We start from the raw sequence: 16036 nt of genomic DNA on the forward strand, positions 1-16036 counted from the left end.
ACCTCTTCTCTTAATAATAGTATAGATAACAAAAGGTCTGTGAAAATCAAAAAAAGGAAAAGAAAAAGTTCACGGGGGGAAGTTACAGCGAACCATAAAAGGTTACAGGGGATCTTGGAAGGAAAAACCACAGAACCCTCACGACAGCAAGTCCCACACATTGATTTCATTTTTTATATTAATTGCCCCCCAACATTTTCTTCTTTCTTCTTTCGCCTGGAAATTTTTTTCCACCCAAAAAGCCCCCAGAAATAGCCACACTCACACTCACAGAGAGAGATAGCCGATTCAGAAAAGCGCGAGTGAGGAAGCTTAGTCGCTTGAGGAGCGAATGACCGGAACAACGCTTACACCGCAGGCGGCGAGTAACTTAGTCAGTCTCAATATTGGTGGCGGCGCCGGGCAGCAGGTCTCGGCTTCGTTCGTCAACTCCTTCCGAATCACCGCCGTCGCCGACCGGCTGCTCGCTCACGTCCAGTCTGGTTATCGCGGCGATGCCATGGAGTTCTTCAACCTCTGCCTCTCTCTTTCCAGGTAAGGATTCCTTGTTCAGAGCTGTAGCTTCGAAAATCCTTTTTTGGTTGAATGTGTGCCCTTAAGTTTTGTTGGAACCGTTTTTCAGAGGAATTGACTATGCCGTTGCGAACAATGAGGTTCCGGCGAAGGCGTCCGATTTGCCTGTTCTGTTGAGACAGGTAGGTTGTTCTTCATAGCTTATGGAATTTTTGATTTTTTGTTAGGAGATTTAGAATTTTGTTGTTGTTTTCGTTTGTGCAGATATGCCAAAGGAAAAACAATGACGTTTTGCTAGCTGCTATCATGGTGCTGATGATATCTGTGAAGGTATATTTAGAGTTGATTTTTATCGAAAAAAAATTGCGAAATCGGCTTGTTTTGTGACTGAATATGTGTTACTCTTGGTAGAATGCTTGTAGTACTGGATGGTTTTCGGAGAAGGAGAGTGAAGAGCTATTTTCTTTAGCTAATGAGGTTTGCTTTTGAATTAGTTTATTGTTACTGTTTGGTGTTGCTGAAGTTCATCTTTTTGCTGAGGCTTACATTTGAACTTGTTTTTGTGGTTGATGTAAATGTTGCTGTTGTTCATCTTTTGCAATTATAGATCTCCAGTAGGTTCTGTGGCTCGGGGGATATTACAACCGGACCTAGCTGTTCTCTTTCTAATGTTGAAAAAGTTATGGAGAGGTGGGGAGACTCTTATCGTATATGTACACACATGATATAAGTAGATTTTGTCTTTCCTTGTGATTTTACCATATCAGCCCATGAGCCCCTTGATAATAAAAAAAGAAGCATAATGATTCTGAACCATGTCATATTAGAAATGACGGATTTGATATCAATTAAATGTAGTAACTTTGCAGTACAATACAAGAATATGTTCTTACTTAACTATTATGTGGATGTAAGCAATTAAATGTAATCCTCTCTACACTCCAGTAGCTCTGTTCTTAGTTTCTGCTCAATATTTATTAATCGCTTTTCATGTTCATAGGAATTTAAAATACCCCTGTTCTCTTTCTGTAATAGCCATGTTGGTCGAATCAACAGCTGTTTTTGTTAATTATACTAGTTATACATTTTTTAAACACTGAAAATGTGCGTATGTGGGTGTGTTTGATGCAGATATTATCCAACGATGAAGATGGGCCACATTCTTGCCTCTCTCGAAGTTAAGGTAGCCCTCTGTTCCTCTTTTGATTTTGTTTTTCCTTTTTAGTTTGTTCTGAATCATGTATTTGTTATGTTTGAGTACATTTAGCCTGGATATGGAACGTACGTGCTTGATTTCCATATTTCAAAGAGTACCGCGTATTCTCCTCAAGAAAAAATTGTAAGCTTCTTCTTGACTTAGCTGCAATGTTAGTCGTGTTTCTAAGTGCTCGTAAATTACACATGCTTCATTGTTCAATGTCATCCAACATGCACATGAATAAACATATTATCTATATTACCTGTAGATACGTACACGACACTGATCGAATAAGCATGTAAGGTTTGCATACACAACTAATGTATTAGGTTAGATATGGATGATTCAATGATTATGATTCATCCGGCCATATCTGATCTAACAGTTGAAATATAAATCTGTAACTTAGGTGTACATACATACACCTCTATGATATGGATGACTGAGATGTCACCCAATTGTCTATGATGTAACCACAGCAAAACCCATCATTATTAAAGGATGTTATGAGAAAATAACTATACAATGGGCTTGTGGTTAATCATCAGAATTTCAGGGTTTAATTCTCCAACTGACCTGTAGCTGTAGGAAACAAATTTATAATCCTAGACATTAAATCTCATGCTACCTACTTCATGTATAGATCTGTGCATGCATACAATGGTTAAAATTTTTAATCTGTAGTTTGAAACATAATATTTTATGTAGAACAGTGGACAAGAGTACCTATATCTTTGATTCTAGAAATCGTTAATTACCGATTTTTGTTACGTCCTATAAGTAGTCAATAATTTGCATTTGTCCCCTTAATTCTCATAGGAAGTTTTACTGACGAATAGTCGGAATAGATGATGATCACTTGATCATATTCTTGTGGTGGGTTCTACCTTTTATAATTTGCACCTTATATACTGCTATTTTTTTGTACACAGAGCTTGACCTACCTGTCATTTATAAAAGTCATCATTGTTCTTAGCCTCTGTATTTTCCTGCAGCGGTTATTTGTTGCACAAACAGATAATATGGAGACATCTTCTTGTATTATAAGTCCCCAACAAGTGAAGTATGGCTCATTTACCATTCTACCTTTTAGTTTAGCAGGAGTTACCCCTTCTTTATTCTGATGACGTTGATTTTTTGTTTTTTGGCAGCTTTCTTCTCAATGGAAAGGGAGTAGATAAAAGGATCACTTGTTCAATGGTATGTGTGGCTTTATCTTCCATACTTGATTTATATGACAGCATTTGGATTGTAGCATAGTTTTCATTTAGTAACATTCTGTGACAATTATTTCCTTTGTCAGGATACTGGATCACAGTTGCCTTCAAATGTGACTGGAATGCTTAAATATGGAACAAATCTTCTTCAAGCTGTGGGCCAGTTCAATGGTAAGCTTCTGCCTGTTTTTAATGTCGTAAGTGTTATAGTTTGGCCTACCATATTCATCCAATTCTGACAGTGCTATAACCATTTTTAGGTCACTATATCATAGTGGTTGCCTTTATGAGCATCGCATCATCACTTGACACCCCAGTACTGAAAGATTATGTTCAGCCCATCGTACCTTCCTCACCAGGTGTTTTAAATAGGACGACTAACCACTATATTGATATACATTTTAATACCTAAAGTTTGGCCATGTGCTAGACTATTTTATAATGTAACTGTCTTTTCTTGATTATTAGATACTGATATAGTTGAGGGGCGATCAAAAATATCACTTAATTGTCCCATAAGGTATGTCTTAATATTAGTTATTTGTAGCTTTCATGATAGATATTTTTCAGTGTATTTTAGTTGCAATATTATTAGTTAACTTGTTACTCTTTAGTTTGGAGGCATATTATTTGGAGATTTTGACTGGACCACATTATTAAAATTTTCTTCAGGACAATTGTCAAGGCTAGCTAGCATTTTGGTTACCTCCTTTTGTGTCTATTTTTTTATTTTTATTTTTATTTTTTTTGGTGAATGGCGAGGCCGCGAGGGTAATTTGCTTAAGTTCCATCTTGTCATCATCTGTTTCTTTTGTCTATTTTACTGCAGTAAGATAGATGAGTGTAATTTTTCTATTATTCTATATAAAATTTATGTTGGTTGTTTTATTTTGCTTTCATGTGCAAAACAGCTCTAGGCGTATCAAAACTCCTGTTAAAGGATATTTGTGCAAACATCTTCAGGTGAGTGTTCTGTGCCGTATAAACACACACACACACACACACACACATATATATGCCTTTGCTCCAAATTTATGTTTATCATCAAGATGCTTTTGAGTCGTGTAAAATATTTTCTTGAGCTTTATGATCTTTACTTGCATAGTTAATTTTATATGACCTCCGCTCTTTTGGTCTTGTAACACTAGAGGTATCCTGGATTCTGTTTACAATGGTGATTGCCACTTTTAAATTATGCGCAAGCGTTTTAGAAGAATCAGCCGCGTGATATTCGAATTTTATCAAGAGATTAGGGTCGTACTTTGTTTTTTTAAAGTTTCTGTTATTATTATTATTATTTATTTTTCCCATTTAGCCTTGGAGAAAACAAAAAGGAAAAATCACTCTTTATTTTGGTTGTAGAAAGGAGAGGAAAGGCTAGTTTTATGTTGAGGAAAATTTCAGAGTTATAGACTAAGACCCTAGTTTACTGTAACTTCTGTTCTCCTGATATCACTCTGTTCAATTATACTAGGTAACCTAGCTGTGGTTATCAACACAATTTTCCCTTTTTTTTTTCCTTGCTGGAACTTGAAATCTAAATTCTGTTCAACTTTGAAGGCTGATGAAATTTATCATTATTTCTAAATGGAAGCATCTAGCTTTTCATGTTTCTATAGTTTGAAATTTTCTTCTAATTCCATTATGGTTGTTTAACATTTTTCTTCTTATTTTATTTTATGTTACTATTATGAGCCGTAGTGCTTCGACTTCGATAACTTTGTGGTTATGAATATAAGACGACCAAGGTGGCGCTGCCCCCATTGTAATCAGTATGTCTGCTATTTAGAAATTCGGATCGATCAAAATATGGTCAAGGCAAGTAGCTATTTGTTTGGTCTTCATGTTCTTGTCTGTGTTCCTTCCATATTAATTATGTATGTTGATTTTCTTTCCCAGGTCCTGAGAGAGGTAGGAGAGAAATTTTCTCAAGTAATTATCTCTGAAGATGGATCATGGAAGGTTGAGTTGGAAAAAGATGATGATCTAGATGTGGCAGACAAACTGAAAGAAACATCTGAGAAGGATGAAAGTACTCCAGGTCTTAGTGTTATGGATCTTACCAATGATGATGATATTGAGATGGAAACGGCTAGTGCTTGTGGACCTGAAGATGTGAAACCTTTGAGCAATACAAACACTGCTCAGCTAGAGGATGACTTTTGGTCTGGAGTTTACTTGGCTAATAGCGGGCTCACCCCTGGCACACAATTGGCTAATTGTATCTCTCACTCTGGTCCCAGTTCTTTACAACCTTCCTTGTTGTCTGATGCTGTTTCTCTTGCACTTAATCGAGAAGCTGGGAGTCATAGGAACACAGATTTTTTGATGTCTGTAATGCATAATCAATTTTCTACTCCCAATAATGTGAACTCACAACAGTTGCAATCTGCAAATCTGATTGGTAGCAATGAGTATGGGATATCACAAATATTACCCAGAGAACTGGGCTCCGGGCTGCCAATAGTAAGGAATCCAATAGCAGTCCAGGCCCTTCCAGCATCGTCCCCAACAATGGGCTCGCAACAAAGACCCAGAACTAGTTTCAATAACTCAGCTCCCAATATTGCCTCCCTCACTTCTCAGGCCGGCCAGTCTATCACTTCCCCAGCAAATGTTCTCAATGCAGTATGTAGCGACTTGGAAAGGCAACAGCACTTCTCTAGGCCCCGAATGAATCCAGTTCAAGTGTCAGACATTGCTTCATCTTCATTGCATCATGGCTCAAGAACAACACAGGTTGGTGCCTCCCCCTTTTCTTGATGCCCATTTAATTATGCACTTATGCAGGGGGCCACTCGTATGTATGCCAGCATAAAACCTCTGACCTTAAACTGTTGTGGCTTCATCACTACTATCCATTTCTGTTAAGTTGTTGGTCAAAACTTTCCACAGAACACATTTCTTGTGTATCCGCAAAATATTTATAAATTTTCAGTGTTATAAGATTTCCTTTTCTTAACTCTTTTAATGATGCTGGCGAGTTTCATTTCATTGATCTTACAGAATCGGGTTCCCCTAGATCGGTCCTTTACTCATGGTCAATCTGCTGTTGGCATTCCGGTTCCAAGCCAATTGCAAAGTGCTAGCAGAGTATCTTCGGGGCTCCAGGGGTTCACAAATGCACACCTACAGCAAACTTTTAATCCGAGGCCTCACCCAACTGTGGGCCAGTCTTCAAGTGCACATTCCTCGCGGTCCCATGTGATGCAGGGGAGTGCACAAGTTGGAATTGGTCAAACACCAAGTTCTTTAAACAACCAACAGAGTTTCATAATGGCTGCTCAGCGAGCTGCTCAGGCCAGGCAGTCTTCACCAATGACAGCACAAAATCAAACTCCCAGAACCAGGCCATCTTTGTCTGTAAATGCTGCAGGGTTTAGAGGATCGGCAGGGGATCAGCGTGGAAACATTGGAGGAACTGTCCAAGCAGTTTCAGGGGCTGATGGGTTGGGGAATTCACCATCTGAACAGAATTGGCGACCAACAGGTCGAATGCGTGGAAGTCTCTCAGGTCAGGCTTATAGTGCTGCTTTGAACCAGTTCATAATTCGGCCAACCCAACCAACTGAAACTGCGAGACCTGCACCACACCTGACTCCTCCCTCACACCTGACCACTCCATCACACCTGACCCCTCCTCCACACCTGACCCCTCCCCCACACCTGACCCGTCCTCCACACCTGACCCGTTCCTCACACCTGACCTCTCCACCATCTGTTCCATCCCAGCTGCCTTCTAATATGAGCGCTCAGGTTCCTCAACTACCTAATAATCATCCTCAATAGATTGTTCTTGTCTGAGTGGTTTCATATGAGTATTCTGCACAGGTTGACTTGGAGTTGTTTATGCTGTTGTATATATTATAATAGTTGGTCAATTTTGTATTCCTTGGTCAACCGGGTAAGTTGATTTAGGAATTAGGAGTTTGTTTTGTAGAGTAATGATTGGGGCTAATTGTAGTACAAGTTTTGTCTGTTGTAGTTGTGATGTTATCTATATATCTAATCGTTTTGTCTACAACAACAATTATATTGGCTTAACTAGATTTGTTCAACCGTGAGCATTACCAGGCTGGTGAGTTTGCCCTCAAGTGATCTTCCTGAGGAGACTTTTGATATAGTCTAGTAGAGGCATAAAATATAGAACTGAAGCCACTTGATGTCTTGATTGATCTTTTTATTAGTTGTTTTTGTTCAAAAAGTTTTCCATGCAGTTCTAATGCAAGGTCATTATTGTTATTATGCGTGATTTTCTTGCCAAGGTCCTGTAATTATTTTTTGTTACATGGGGGTCTAAAAAGATCCTGAAACAACAAAAGAAACAGCTTAACTAAGAGCCGATATATTTCTGTTTCCTGTAACTGCACGCAAATCATCAAGGTAAACTTTAGTGGCTTGTGGTGGAGATTCAAGAAAATGTATCCCAACATTAGTAGCTTGGAAAGACCATCCGTAAGTTCATTTCACGGTAAACATGATGAATTGTACATTGCCGAAAAAGTTACTTCAGAAGGTCCTATAATTTTTTAGTATTAGAACTATTATTATAAGTTTCTGAAGTCAGAAAAATAAAAATTTATTAGCCGAAGTTATGGAAATACTTTACCACCTTGAAAAAACACTTAAAATGTTTTTTTTTTTTTTAACTTCGACTTCCGCACCACATAAACAGAAGTTGAAATCTTTGTTTAGCGGAAGCACCACATAAACAGAAGCTGTTTAAATAAACTCCTAAACAGAGGAGCCAGTAATTAGAAAATAACACAACGACATGTCGCTTGTTATGCGAATATTAACAACGACCAAACTCATCAAAGTGAGGCTCTGCCTCACTGGGCTGAAGTCGACAACCACTTCTAGTCCGTCGCAACAGTAGCAAGTAACAACCGCTCTGAACGTTTCGAATGGTGATCCGACTCGCTTCAACTCACTGAGTCATGAAGTGCCGATCCGTCGCGTGCATATGGTCCGCCACGCCTCCCTCTCACCGAGTCACCGCCGCCGCCGTCCTCCACCACCCCCGACTCTCTACACCGGCGGATCCGATGGCTCCCTCATCTGGTGGAACCTCCACTCCTCTCATTCCACCTCGGTAATTTCACTTCTTCACTCACATCACATCTCCCTGTTAAAACTACCCTCCGACTTTGCCTCTGTAAATTTCTTGCTTTCTTAGCTGAATTTGAATCCGTTTGTATAAATAAATTCTTGCAGGAACTCGTGCCAATTGCTATGTTGTGCGGCCATGCTGCGGCCATAGCCGACCTGGCCATCTGCGACCCCCTTGCGGTTTCGGAGAGTGAGAAGAGGGACTCTTTGAGCAATGCTGAGCTGAACTCCAGCTGCGGCGCGTTGATAAGTGCTTGTGTTGATGGCATGCTGTGTGTGTGGAGTAGAAGCAGCGGGCATTGCCGGCGGAGGAGGAAGTTGCCGCCTTGGGTGGGCAGTCCTTCCATGGTTAGGACGTTGCCTTCGAATCCACGGTATATGTGTGTTGCGTGCTGTTTTGTTGATACTGTCCATTTGAATGACCATCATTCGGTTGAGTCGAGTGAGGTTTTAGTTGATAGGGAGGCTCAGCATAAGAAGCCTTCCAAATGCACTGTGGTTGTTGTTGATTCGTATACTCTTAGCATTGTGCAAACTATTTTTCATGGAAACTTGTCCATCGGGTCATTGAAGTTTATGGATGTAGTTTTGTTGACCGAGGATCAGGAGAAACATTCTGTAGTTATGGCTGATTCATTTGGTCGGTTACAGTTGGTTTCACTACCAAAGGAGCCGCACCAAGATAGGGAGGGAGGGACTGGTTCGCATACAGGTTCTCAGATGGAAAACACGGTTTGTGCTGAGGGATTAAGTGAGGGAGGACAGGTAATGTCAATAGCGACCTGTGAGAATGTTATTGCCTTTGTGTTAAAAAGTCGCTGCATATTTAGGCTATTGCCTACTGGTACTATAATAGGAGAGATTTCTTTCATGGACAACAATCTCGTTTGTAAAGAAAGTAACTCCACTCAGTCACATTTTGTGGGAGGGATCTTTCTTAAAACTGAAGATCTAGAAGCCCAAGAACCCCATGGAATCTTTTCAAGAACTTTTGCTGTTTGGAATAACACAGGTCTTTCAATTGTCTACTTGATATCCTATGTCAGAGATACTTTCAAGTGCGAGCGTCTTTGTGAGATTCCTGCTTCCACTTATCCTCTAGATGTGAGACTATCAGTCAGCTTCATTCAGTTGAGCCATTATATTCTTCGGATTGAATCAGTTTACTTAATTGGTGAAGAACATTTGCAGTGGAAACCCCACATCACGATATGGTCTACATGTTGGAAACATGATGACCATGGTAAATTCTGCCTATCATTTAAACTGCATGGAGTAGGCCGTTCTTTTGTTGACTGGACTGCAAATTCTATGCCAAGTAATCAATCTGAGGTTATGCAGACCAAACTGACTTCTTCATACCCTTTTGTTTCAAGCTCCGGAAGTTTAAATAATTTACATGCAGAAAATGACAATCTTGGCTTAGTTAATAAGCAAGGGATGGTGTCTTCTTCCATGGTTATCTCAGAAACTTTCTTTGTTCCTTATGCTGTTGTGTATGGCTTCTCTAGTGGAGAAATAGAAATGGTACGGTTTGATTTGTTGGAGGGCCTGGCTTCTCTTGGTGGAAGTCCGCGTCATGAGGCGAAGTCATATATGTCCAGACAGCTCTTTTTGGGGCACACAGGTGCTGTGCTCTGCTTGGCAGCACACAGGATGGTAGGTGTTGCCAAAGGATGGAGTTTCAATCAGGTTTTGGTGTCTGGAAGCATGGATTGCACAGTCCGCATATGGGATCTTGACACTGGGAATCTTATCACAGTAATGCACCAGCATGTGGGCCCAGTTCGCCAAATAATTCTTCCCCCAGCTCATACTTACCGTCCTTGGAGCGACTGTTTTCTCTCAGTTGGGGAGGACTCATGTGTAACACTTGCTTCTCTCGAGACTTTGCGAGCAGAGAGAATTTTTCCTGGACATCCCAGCTATCCTGCAAAAGTTGTATGGGACACTGGAAGAGGTTATATTGCATGCTTGTGCCGAAACCATTCAGGAACATCTGATACCGTTGATATCTTGTACATATGGGATGTAAAGACAGGTGCTCGAGAGCGGGTCCTTCGAGGGACGGCATCTCATTCAATGTTTGACCATTTCTGTCAAGGCATCAGCATGAATTCCATTTCTGGCAGTGCATTGAATGGAAATACCTCGGTTTCTTCATTACTTCTTCCAGTAATTGAAGATGGGGCTTCTATGCACTCTCATTTCAATAGTTCGGACAAATTGGCCACTTCATCAAATGTGTTGCCTGGTAATACTGCTGAGTCCAACACTTCCAGAGTCAGTAAAGGTGATTCTGAAAAATTATTTTCAGCCCCTCAAATGGCCATTCAGAGCCGCAAGCATCCAATCACATGCTCTTGCCCTTTCCCAGGAATTGCTGCTCTCAGTTTTGATCTTGCATCATTAGTGTTTCCTTATCAGAAGGATGACCTTATACCAAATAGCCGTGATAAGAAAGAGGATAATGGTGGCAAGGGACAGGGATTTGAGACACTAAGTCCCCAGCACAAGCCTGTAGATAATGGTTCTGGTGTGCATTCGACCTCAAATGATACTGTTCAAGAGATTGAATGGATTAGAACACTTGAAGAATGTTTACTTCGATTTAGCTTGGGATTCTTGCATTTGTGGAATGTAGATTCTGAGCTTGATAACTTGCTTATAACTGATCTAAATCTGAAGAGACCAGATAATTTTTTTCTCGCTTCTGGTTTTCAAGGTGACAAAGGGTCTTTGACGTTGACATTTCCTAATTTGAATGCTATTCTTGAGGTACTTTTAAGGATCTGCACTGTTGTTGAGACATGTTTTCTTGTTTAGCTCTTTTTAATTTTTTTTCTGAGACATTGAACAACATTTCAGCTCTGGAGAATGTCATCGGAGTTTTGTGCAATCAGGTCACTGACAATGGTGTCTCTTGCCCAACGCATGATTAGCTTGTCGCATGCCAGTTCAAATGCCAGCAGGTGATCCCAAAAATGTGCTTTTGCATGTGAAATCTAATAGTGTGTGTGCGTGTGTATATATATATATATATTTTTTTTTTCTAGATTCCCCCATTATCCTGCACACCTGCTGTGTATTTGTGTTTCTTAGTATGATCTTTTTTTTTTTTTTTTTTTTTTGCTTGCAGTGCGTTAGCAGCATTTTATACTAGGAACTTTGCAGAGAAAATTCCAGATATAAAGCCGCCTTTACTTCAGGTTGCATCTTGTGCTTATGGTTTGGTTTATTATTAATTTCAATGCATTTTACTTTAAATTTCCTCTTGTTCCCCTGGTGGGCAATGTAAAGGAGAATTACTTTTGCTGGAAGTCACTCCCTCTTTTCTTTTGCCAGAGTAGTGGTCCAGAGTAATTTTAGCAGTGATGAAGAAGTAATTACTCATGTCATTTGCTTAACTTGATAATCAATCATATAATTCAAAACTCTTGCCTAGTTTAAATAATGTTAGATGGTTAGTATAAATAATGTTAGTTGACTAGATTCATTATGGATATCAGTTAAAACTTAAAAGTACCTGACTGCTTCTGTTAAGTAATATGTATTTCTAAACATCAATTCTGGGTTACTTTTTCTGCTTAGAATCTCTGTTCAACCGGTTGTTTTACAAAGGAGACAGAGCAATCAGTTTCTTCAAAACTATTAACATACACTGTTTTTGAAGAAAACCATACTGTGGAATGGCAATGCTATTACCTAATGGCCTATGTACACATGATATTTTATTAGTCATTGAGAGAAGGGTAGAATCACGAAATTGGAGACCTTGGAATATCAATTCCCTGCCCAAGATTAAAAATAAATAAATTTAAAAAAATCTTGTCTTTTTGATCACTTATTTTCTCTCTCTCCCTCTCCCTCTCTCCTTTTCTTATTTTTTTTTGTTTTTGGTGTTCTTGTAATTTTAGCTGTTTGGCTTTTCATAAAACTAGCAAAGGTGTTGGTTGTAAAAAGTTGAAGTAAGGTTTGTGAGGACAATGCTAAACAGACCACATTTTCTTATACCACAATTAAAACACATGATGTGGCCTTAAAACATGGTTTAAAATCATGTGGTCTTTTAGGCAATGCCTATGTTTAAACGCCACATCACGTGGCTTAAATGCGTACAAGTATATGTGGTCTCTTAGCTATCTGGCCATAAAGAGATTTTGTATGTCTGATAAATTTTCTTGTTTATTGTTCAGCAATAACATCACAATATCCACTTCCAGATGGTAATTTTAGGGATTTATGATTGACAGTTAAGCCCATCATATTTTATGTTGATCTTATATTCTTACTGTGTTTTACAGCTTTTGGTGAGTTTTTGGCAAGACGAAAGTGAACATGTACGTATGGCTGCACGCTCTTTATTCCACTGTGCTGCTTCTCGAGCAATTCCACTTCCCCTATGCAGTCAAAAAGCTAATGGCCACTTGAATCTGAGCTCTATAAGTGGTCCTGGGGAGACTGAACATGTAAATTCAAACATAGAAGAAGCATCTACCAACTTATTGTCTTTTAAGTCTGAAGAATTGAATATACATGCATGGCTGGAATCATTTGAAATGCAAGACTGGATTTCTTGTGTTGGGGGGACAAGCCAAGATGCGATGACATCTCATATTATTGTTGCAGCAGCATTGGCTATCTGGTACCCTAGTCTTGTAAAGCCATGTCTTGCCATGCTAGTAGTTCATCCATTGATGAAGCTGGTTATGGCCATGAATGAGAAATATAGTTCAACCGCAGCAGAGCTCCTTGCTGAAGGTATGGAGAGTACATGGAAAGAATGCATCAGTTCTGAAATACCTCGTCTGATTGGGGATATATTTTTCCAGATAGAGTGTGTAAGTGGCCCATCTGCCTATTCATCCGCACAAAATTTGGCTGTTTCAATTGGCCTTCGAGACACATTGGTTGGTGTTCTTCTTCCAAGTTTAGCTATGGCTGATGTACCAGGGTTTTTAGCTGTTATGGAGAGCCAAATCTGGTCTACTGCATCTGATTCACCTGTTCATTTAGTATCTCTAATGACTCTGATGAGGGTTGTGCGTGGTTCTCCAAGACACCTGGCTCAATACCTAGATAAGGTTCGTTTGCCAGTTCTTAGTGGGCGAGAGTCCATCTTCAATTTGAACAGCAAATTAAAAAAAAGTGTTAAATTTCAAGGATATACCTTATAGACATCATGAAACACACCTAGTGCACAGTATCTACCTATGTTGTACCATTGATGAATGGTTTCTTTATGATGTATTTAGTATGCAGGTATGATTTCTAGTGGGAATTTTGCTTATCTCATCTCTAGACGCTTAAACCTTTGTTATTAGTCATTATTGTCATGATCCATTCCTGTTTATTCCCAGTTATATAGGTTTGTTTTTGTTATAAATCACGAAAGTGCATAATTACTTTATGATTTATGATAACATAATAGCTTTTTTCAAGAGCTAGTCTTTTCATTTCATCATGCAAATTGTGTTGTATGAACAAACCTTGTTTTGCAAGCTTGATTTCTATTTTAAGCAACTGGAAATGGCAGACGAAGGATCTGTTTTAGTAGCAGATATTAGTTTAAGTTGGACCTTTGTCTTTCTAGTTTAGTTAGTTTAATGCTCAGGCTTTTATTTTATTGACTTTTGGACAGACTTGCAGGTTATTGACTTCATATTACTAACTGTCGACCCTAGCAACTCAGTCATGCGCAAAACTTGCTTTCAAAGTTCAATGTCTGCTTTAAAGGAAGTTGCACGTGCATTTCCTATGGTAGCGCTGAATGATACATGGACCAAGTTGGCTGTTGGTGATGTGATTGGAGAGAAAAACAATGCTAGCATTCGGGTGTATGACATGCAAAGGTATTCAAAGAATTTAAGAAAAGGGTGACTTTCTCTTGTTTTTTGCTAGTTGAGTTTGTATGGGTTAGTCTCTTGGTCATTGTTGTGCAGTGTTTTGTATATTATTTTGTGACATATGAAGGTAATAAAAGGATCAATCAGAAAAATCTATTAGATGTTTCAAAGTCCTTGGTTATAGTTTAAACAAAATTTTTTACTTCTTTGGGCTTTGCGCTTATCTCTTGAAATAGTACTTGACCAAATTTGATATATTTGCTTATTGACTCTATTTTCTTAGCTGTTGACATTTGTGTATTGTTCTCAATGTAGTATTATAAAGATAAAAATTTTGGATGCAAGCGGACCTCCCGGACTTCCAAATTTGCTTGCGGCCAGTTCAGAAATGAAATTAGTTACTGCAATTTCAGCTTTGAACTTCTCCCCAGATGGAGAGGTACGTTTTATTGATTGCCAAAGCGAAAGTAATATTATGTAGCCAGATTGCAAACCAATAGCACCATTCAAACATAATGAACTGTTTTTTTTTTTAGCTAGAAACATAAGGAACTGTCTGATAATATAAGACGTCATTAGGAGAATTAGCCGTAATTGACGTGCCCTCTGTATGGAAACCTGGCTCCTCAGGTCATGACCAACTGTTTTTATTTATCTATTCATTGAATACTAATATTGTGATTTGAAACGATCATTGGCAGTTTCACTTTAATTAACCCAACTCAAAACTTTGTACCAAAGACAGTGTACAGAATCGGTTAAAGCCATTTAGAACTGTTTGGTATACAATAAACAGGACTCTGTTAGAGTGCACTTTTCTAGTTGTAACACATACAACTGCAGGGGTTGGTTGCTTTTTCGGAGCATGGGTTGATGATCAGATGGTGGTCATTGGGATCTGTGTGGTGGGAGAAACTGAGTCGAAATTTAGTTCCTGTCCAGTGCACAAAATTAATCTTTGTTCCCCCTTGGGAGGGATTCTCACCTAATTCTACGAGGTCAAGCATAATGGCAAGCATTATGGGACATGATGGGCAAGCCAATATCCAGGTAACTCTCCCACATATCTGCATACGTACAAATTTTATTTATTTATTTTTTATGTTTAATCCCATGTTGGCATTTATCACATCTGCATGACCATGTGGCACACTCCAAATTTTCTGAACAACTGCTTATCATTCGTTTTCTTTTTGGGTGGTAGGAGAATGCAAAAGGTTTGAGTCAGGCGGACAATTTGAAACTATTGATTCATAATCTCGAACTATCTTATCGACTAGAATGGGTTGGTGAACGAAAAGTACATCTTACGAGGCATGGCCATGAGTTAGGCACTTTCCAGTTGTAAGCCTCCTGTCATGCCAATTCTAATGGACAAGCTAGACAAAGTTTTCATGGACAGACCAAGTTGGACAGCTATTGACCATAGCAAGTTCTTTAGCGGGAGTTTTCTCGATGACAATTAAGTTCACCTGCCTGGACCTCATTCTTCTCACAAGTACTTCAAGCACCTTCTCTTCTGCAGTTTGAATCATGTTGGAAAGGTGTCTTATTCTATACCATATGTGAGAACATCACAGTTGCAGAAAGAACATCAACACAATACGGTTAGCCAGCAGCTTAGATTTGTTTAGGCAATGAAGTGGAGTGTACATTTATTCATATATTTGTAGGGTCAGAAAAGGGAAGGCAGAGGAGACTACTCAATCGCATGTTTTTGCTTTGGTATAGGAAACTTTCTATTGTATAGTTTGCTGAGATGCTTCAGCAGAAAGGATGAGAAACTGTAGCTTATACTGCAACTGTAAAACAGGATCTAGATTTATTTCAAAGATCATAGTCTTTTTCGTATGGAATGAATTATGGAACAAGAACAGTAACCGTAGCTTACGTCCTTATTCCTTTTTTTTTTTTTTTTCTTTTAAGAAAAAGATTTTTTTATCTCTGAATTAGGAAAAGAAACTTGTGGACGTTGAAAATTTGAACGCTTGGAGAGGATGTGGCAGCAACAGTAGATTAACGGACACTCAAGCTCTGGGTTTTGAGCAAAGGTGGGGGGTGTCATAATATCCAGAGTCTAATTATTTTCTGGGCAAAAGAGGAGATATATTTTTTTTTTTTCCAAGATACAGAGAAGAATCTAATTTGTA

At 39.0% G+C, this 16036-nt stretch overlaps 2 protein-coding genes across 3 annotated transcripts; both read left to right on the forward strand.

The window, feature by feature from the left end:
* Nucleotides 1-173: 173 nt before the first annotated feature.
* On the forward strand, nucleotides 174-6986 carry LOC112176904 (E4 SUMO-protein ligase PIAL2). 2 transcript variants are annotated; one of them, XM_024315033.2, is made up of 16 exons: nucleotides 174-534; nucleotides 623-695; nucleotides 778-843; nucleotides 925-990; nucleotides 1121-1203; nucleotides 1645-1696; nucleotides 1781-1852; nucleotides 2644-2774; nucleotides 2863-2911; nucleotides 3015-3099; nucleotides 3189-3287; nucleotides 3397-3448; nucleotides 3840-3891; nucleotides 4630-4746; nucleotides 4828-5667; nucleotides 5935-6986. In XM_024315033.2, the coding sequence occupies exons 1-16, from the start codon at nucleotides 332-334 to the stop codon at nucleotides 6715-6717; spliced, it is 2823 nt and encodes a 940-aa protein (XP_024170801.1). In that variant the 5' UTR covers nucleotides 174-331; the 3' UTR covers nucleotides 6718-6986. The 2 variants fall into 2 exon arrangements, with proteins under 2 accessions (XP_024170801.1, XP_024170802.1); XM_024315034.2 differs by having other exon boundaries at nucleotides 175-534; nucleotides 2707-2774.
* A 734-nt stretch (nucleotides 6987-7720) lies between these two features.
* LOC112176338 lies at nucleotides 7721-15737 on the forward strand. The gene is given in 10 exon segments (XM_024314207.2): nucleotides 7721-7941; nucleotides 7944-8023; nucleotides 8146-10818; nucleotides 10909-11012; nucleotides 11180-11249; nucleotides 12345-13124; nucleotides 13690-13892; nucleotides 14202-14325; nucleotides 14730-14936; nucleotides 15091-15737. Coding segments are annotated over 10 exon segments (4458 nt in total). The 5' UTR covers nucleotides 7721-7868; the 3' UTR covers nucleotides 15235-15737.
* Nucleotides 15738-16036: the final 299 nt, after the last annotated feature.

The sequence above is a fragment of the Rosa chinensis genome, chromosome 7 (genome assembly GCF_002994745.2).
Source record: "Rosa chinensis cultivar Old Blush chromosome 7, RchiOBHm-V2, whole genome shotgun sequence".
NCBI classification, from domain to species: domain Eukaryota; kingdom Viridiplantae; phylum Streptophyta; class Magnoliopsida; order Rosales; family Rosaceae; genus Rosa; species Rosa chinensis.